General features: G+C 42.3%; 1 protein-coding gene across 1 annotated transcript; it reads left to right on the forward strand.

Moving 5' to 3' along the window:
• Positions 1 to 596: 596 nt before the first annotated feature.
• Positions 597 to 5735, forward strand: LOC121329742 (protein delta homolog 1). Its single transcript, XM_041275478.1, has 6 exons — positions 597 to 1030; positions 1429 to 1530; positions 1904 to 1967; positions 2948 to 3078; positions 3347 to 3488; positions 4110 to 5735. The coding sequence occupies exons 2-6, from the start codon at positions 1458 to 1460 to the stop codon at positions 4849 to 4851; spliced, it is 1152 nt and encodes a 383-aa protein (XP_041131412.1). The 5' UTR covers positions 597 to 1030; positions 1429 to 1457; the 3' UTR covers positions 4852 to 5735.
• The last annotated feature ends 771 nt before the right edge of the window (positions 5736 to 6506 follow it).

The following is a 6506-nucleotide window of genomic DNA, read 5'->3' on the forward strand; positions in this document are numbered from 1 at the left end:
TGAGCGGTGGAGATTTTGAGAAGCTCGTACCATCTGCATAAAACAAACAGAAACAATCTTTCAAAACATAATACTCTAGCCATCTTCTACGGGTGAAGGTGGAAATGAAGAAATGCGGTAAACAAGCTGTATCTGGAACTGCCTAATAGATGGCAAAATGACTATTGGGTATAGCTTCATCTACCCGTGTAACGTTGTGACACTGACTGTAAATTGTTCAAATAAAGAAACATATAAAATAAATACACTGAATAGCTGTTGAAAGACTACCAGTGCTCTGAGCAAGTTAAACAAAGAACAGCAGCATATGGTCGTAAATATATTTGACAATAGCCAACGTTCTATAAATGTCTCGTTAAGGTCAATACGGTTTGTGTATTATTTTACTGTCTGTAAGGGTGTATACATTATAATAATACACAGGCTATGCTTTTTTTATTGAAATAGTTCTGTATTTATTATTTTGGATAACACAATGTTACATTGAAGCGACTGAGTCTAATAGCTATGCGTTTTCGCATCCTACTGCTTGAAACTGCTTTTCTGTGTACCCTGTAGGTGACTCGGCAGACAACCACACAAACAGTTTCCTCTCAATGATATCCTGCAAAATACGCTTCCGAAGTTACGTATTCACATTGAACATAGTCTTATTTTAATCTTTTTAAACAATATAGTACAGGCTTTGAACCCAGGTGTAATTAAAACTGCAGTACTGTACTTCAAATCCTGTTCTGTGCCGCGCATGCGTTCAGGAGGTTGAGGCGCTGGACAGCTCCCCGCTGAACTCAGAGAGGTTTTAGACGCACGGGGGAAACAGCTAGTCTGTTGAAGAGTCAAGATAAAGAGCTGTAACAAAGACACGGAGCCCGCGGGGAAGAGAGGGGGTCGCATTCGGTGGGATCATTAAACTAATAAACAAACATGTCAAACATCTGTTGCAGGACATAACATGAAACCAACACTGTGATGGAGTGAAAATACTTTGAAACACTACATCGAAACAAGAAGAACTCCCAGCACAGCACAGGTACTGCCTTCTTTAAATGAGATACAAATACAAAAAGCGAGGCTTAAAAGACTAAGAAGCGACCAATTACGACCTGAAGCGAACTCCGGTATAATGTATATGAGGACACAACACTAACTAGACTTCAGGAACAGCGACTTGGAGTCCGCTGAATGTGGAATTATTAAAATATGTACCAAATCATTTTCTGCCATTTATTTGACTGCCCGTCCAGTTTCTAAGCGTGTATTGTCATTGGAAGTCAATAACTTTAGAGCAGCGACTTGCCCTAACCCTCTAGACAATGGACAGGCTTGGCAGAACCGCTTTCTTTACCTTACCTGTTTGATAGGTCCGCCAGATCACAAAACTAAGAAGGGATTTCAACCAGCTGTCACTTAATACGCGTTTTCTTGCAGGATCATGCAGTGCTAACTTGAGAATCGGGATGAGTTTCTGTGGCTCCTGTTCGTTGATCGCTGCCTGTCTTTTATTCTCCCTCGCAGCCCGGATCACCGACGGTAAGATTGCGATTCTAATCAGCACTGCTACAGATACGATCGGGAGTCGTGCAGTAAAATAAAACACAGTCTTTAGCTCTGCGAACCAGTCATGTGTGTGTGTGTGTGGCGCTACAAAATAGGTTGGGCAATATTGGTTCGGTACTGTAGCGTGCAATAATGAGACACTGTTAATGGTACACAACTGCAGCTTTGGTCAATTGTCTGCCTATAATTGTTTTATAACATGTGTTGTTGTTGTACCTTTTTGGAAACATTATTTTAACTGTATATATCAATAAACCTTTTATGAATGAAAAATGTGAACTACACATTTGCTTACAAACCTATGCTTGTGTCGTACGTTTCATTATTATTATTATTACTATTTCAGGTGCTGAATGTAGTCCTGATTGTAACCCCATGAACGGAGTCTGCGAGGAGACTGGTGAATGCAGGTATTGTACACGTTCTAGATTAACTTTGAGTCACAGTTATTCATCCGTGTAACATATTCATTCCATATGTGGTTCCAATGGCACACCACAAAGTGCGAGTGAAATAGAAAAGCATACAACTCCAGCCATTGCTTTGTATTTTACTATTGTGTGATAATTGTACTGAAGTAAGCATGACAAAAAATTGGTATGATATGTAAAAAGAAAGCTGCTCCATACCCATGCAAATATTTCATTATTTCATGTCTTCAGTAATGAAGATTGAAATTTCTGCAACATACAGTAGTTTGCAAGTGGGGAGTTCCAATGGACGGGATAGACCTGCAGACAATACATCTTACCAGAAAGCTTGGGAAACTGGGTGTCAGAATGAAATATGTTTTCAGTATGGACCAGTGGGGGGGAGGTGAAACAGCGTAATAAGAGTTTACATTGAAAACACCCCTCCCCCCCCCCCCACACACACACACATACACACATGCATGCACTCACACTCATTCACACATGCACACATGCACGCACACACTCACATGCACGCACCCACACACACACGCATGCCCTCATACACACACATGCACACACAAACATACACACGCACCCACACACACACGCAATCATACACACACATGCATGCACACACTCACACGCACACACACACGCACACACACGCATGCACTCACACACACACACGCACCCACATGCATGCACTCATATGCACACACATACACACACTCAGGCACACACACACACACACACACACACACACACACACACACACACACACACACACACACACACACTTTTCAGTTTGAAGTGATTTGTGTGCAAATGCAAAGCAAGTTTTTGTGTTTTATGTCTTAGCCTGGTCGGCAGGGCACACATATTGTACTGGGTTTGATTTGTATTCACAGACCCCACAGTGCATGTTTCACTTGCTGTGTATTTGCTATTAAGCCTGATTGCTGCTTTGTCGTTCTCAGATGTAACCCTGGCTGGCAGGGCCCGCGGTGTGAGCAGTGTGCTCCTTCCCCTGGCTGTCTCCACGGCTCCTGCATTACACCGTGGCAGTGCATTTGTGACCCGGGATGGGTGGGAAGTCACTGTAACATAGGTCATTGAGATCAAGCATTGCAGTTTCTAATTAGAAGTGTAACCATTTGCTTTTTACAGTGTTTAATACAAACAACAAAAATCGAATATGAATAGAAATCATATTGTGCTGAATTTAAAATATAGTTCTGAATACAGAAACAGAATTTTCCATTGAAATATCCTTTTGATATTTTTATAGCAAATACCACAAAAATAAAGCATTTAAAATAATAATAATAATACAATCCCATTGCATTTATAAAGTATGCTATGCTGATATTTTGCAGATATTCACTCTTGTACTACAAAGCCCTGTTCTAACAACTCTACATGTATAGAGACTGGCGATGGTGGCTACATCTGTATCTGTGCACAAGGATATACAGGGAGAGATTGCCATGTGAAGACTGGACCCTGCCTCACCAATGGGTAAACGCTATGTGTGATAGAAATCACTATTCATGTAGCATCTTCATAACTCTGTATTTGTTGCTTTCCATCATGATCAGCTACCAAACGGGAGCACCTGGGAGTCATGCAATAATGTCTATGTGTAGGCAAGAATAGAGGGAGTGATCTCATTGACTAAAAAAAGTGTTCTAACCTGTGCAAATATGGCACCATGTCATCCAATACATACTTGAGCAATACAGTCAGTTCTGCTGTACACTGATAATGGTGCTCTGTAGTGTGGTTTGATTAGCCTAAGGGAAGGCATGTAAAACTCTCAAACTACCAAATACTAGCTCATCACAATGAACCGCCTTTCTCCTATTCCATTCCCAGCTCTCCTTGCCAGAATGAACCCCTTTCTCCTATTCCATTCCCAGCTCTCCTTACCAGAATGAACCCCTTTCTCCTATTCCATTCCCAGCTCTCCTTGCCAGAATGAACCCCTTTCTCCTATTCCATTCCCAGCTCTCCTTGCCAGAATGAACCCCTTTCTCCTATTCCATTCCCAGCTCTCCATGCCAGAATGAACCCCTTTCTCCTATTCCATTCCCAGTTCTCCTTGCCAGAATGAACCCCTTTCTCCTATTACATTCCCAGCTCTCCTTGCCAGAATGGTGGATCCTGCATTGATGCCCATGGATCTGCCCCATACTCTTCCTGTTTGTGCCCCTCTGGCTTTACTGGAGATTTCTGTGAGCTAGATGCAGATGGCTGTGAGTCTGGACAGTGTAAGAATGGTGGAAGGTGTGTGGACCATGGCTCTGACCACGGCTGCATTTGTCCTGTGGGCTTTGTCGGCAAGACCTGTAATGAAAGCGTAATCCCCTGCCTGAGCCGTCCGTGTGAGAATGGAGCGACGTGCAATGGACACCCGGATGGGGGCTTTCAGTGCGCCTGCAAGCCAGGATTCTTTGGGAAAACCTGCAGCTCCCATAAAGTGAAGCCCCCCAGGCTCTCAGACGCTGATCCCAGTCATGCCCAGCACTCCAGCCTGCCCTTGCATGTCTTTCACAAGACGATGCACCACCAGGATCGGAAGGTGATGAAGGTCGCAGTGAAGGAAGCTCTGCACAGCTCTGGCTCCCTGCTCAGTAAGAGCCAGCTGGTGTGTTTCATTGTTCTTGGCTTGCTCACCTGCCTTGTGGTCCTGGGCACGACTGGCATTGTTTTCTTCTCCAAATGCGAGACCTGGATGGCCAACGCCAAGTACAGCCAGCTGGTGAGAAAGCAGAGGAATCACTTCTTAAAGGCAAACAACGGCGAAGAGCATTCTGTCAACATCATCATGCCTGAGAAAATCAAACTGAGCAACTATGGAAAAAATTACACCTCCATCTGAGCTGCGCCTCTGCCAATTCCTCGAGGGAGTGTGCGTCATGACGTGTAAAATATCTTCAGAGCTCCGCGGAGTACCATATTCCAGGCAGCAAGACTTTTTGCTGTGCAGTTTTATTTAATAATAGATTTCATTTCTTCAGTTCAGCCTCAAAATGGAGCCATACTGTTTACACAGATAAAATGCCATGATATCAAGCAAGGTTAGAATAGTATCTCAAACTGCAGATATGTTTTTAAAGAACATCTCATTGTAATAATGTGTCCTTCATGGTCAGGGAAGGAGGTGACAGGAGCAGCTCACTCTGATCTTACCATTCAGTCTCATGGCTCATGGAAACTGATGGATTCACCTCCACAGGGGTCTTTCCACTCATGTGACCTGATCTGGATTCATCAGGGTCTTACATCAGTACCAAGGCAAGTGAATGAAGGCTCATTCGAACGTGAAACAGGATTCTCTCGGTTTTCAGTGTTTGTGTATTTTGTCAGATAGCTGTTATGAATATTCATTCATAGTATGGTGCTTTAATGAGTATTTCTGTCTCTCGTTTTCATATACACTGTGCCAAATGAAAGTGTAATATCCGAACTAAACTCTCTAACTGACTTGCACACAGAAAGCAAGCATGCAGCAGCTTACTGCAGAACCTGTTACAGTACGAACAATGTATGTATCTGTATAGAGATATAGTGGATGGGTTATAATCCAATGAAATGTGATTCATGTCTAAAGTATGTTAGACGTATACAATGGAATATTGTTGTCAAATGTATCAACTTTAAACAGTACAGCTTATCAAGTATTATTGGGTTTTTGTTGATCAGTTTCTGTTTCAAATTGATGTGCAATTCTCCTGGTCTTTTTACAAAATAAAAAAAGGTTGTAGAGGAGATACAGTATGAAGTGTGTTTTATTACCTGTATCACTGGAGTCATTAAACTCTTGTCAGATTTGTAATGAGCAGAGCGGTCTGAAAATGTGTGTAACAAATATCAATACTGATTCCCAGTGTCCCTGGCTTATATGTTCAGGAAATAAGTATAGATAATATAGTTTTGTGTTCAAAAGTGAATCCATTTTTCATCTGCCATAGGAATGCTTTTTATTATTTTAAGATGCACAAAAATGCATGTAGAGAATTTAAATCATCTGAAATGGTCACAAGGAGGCGTGCAGGGGCACAGAGACACTGGGGTGGACATACACACACACACACACACACACACACGCCTACTGTGTCCCAGACAGCAACTGACTGATAAGGGACTGGTTAGCCATCAGCAATGATTTCTAAAGGCCCTTCCCCTCTATTCTGCACAAACCCCTTACCGAACTGAAAAACAAATTAGCACTTATAAACATTTTATACAATACAGTCCTGCTTAATATATATATATATATATAAAAGAATATATAGAATGTGAACTTATACATGCATAGAAGCAGCCTTCATGTGCATGTATAGTGAACAGTGTTGTGTGATTCTGTCCGCTGCAGTTCCAGGTGCATGTATAGTAAACAGTGTTGTGTGATTCTGTCCCCTGCAGTTCCAGGTGCATGTATAGTAAACAGTGTTGTGTGATTCTGTCCCCTGCAGTTCCAGGTGCATGTATAGTGAACAGTGTTGTGTGATTCTGTCCCCTGCAGTTCCAGGT

The sequence above is a fragment of the Polyodon spathula genome, chromosome 17, assembly GCF_017654505.1.
Source record: "Polyodon spathula isolate WHYD16114869_AA chromosome 17, ASM1765450v1, whole genome shotgun sequence".
In the NCBI taxonomy this organism is placed as follows: domain Eukaryota; kingdom Metazoa; phylum Chordata; class Actinopteri; order Acipenseriformes; family Polyodontidae; genus Polyodon; species Polyodon spathula.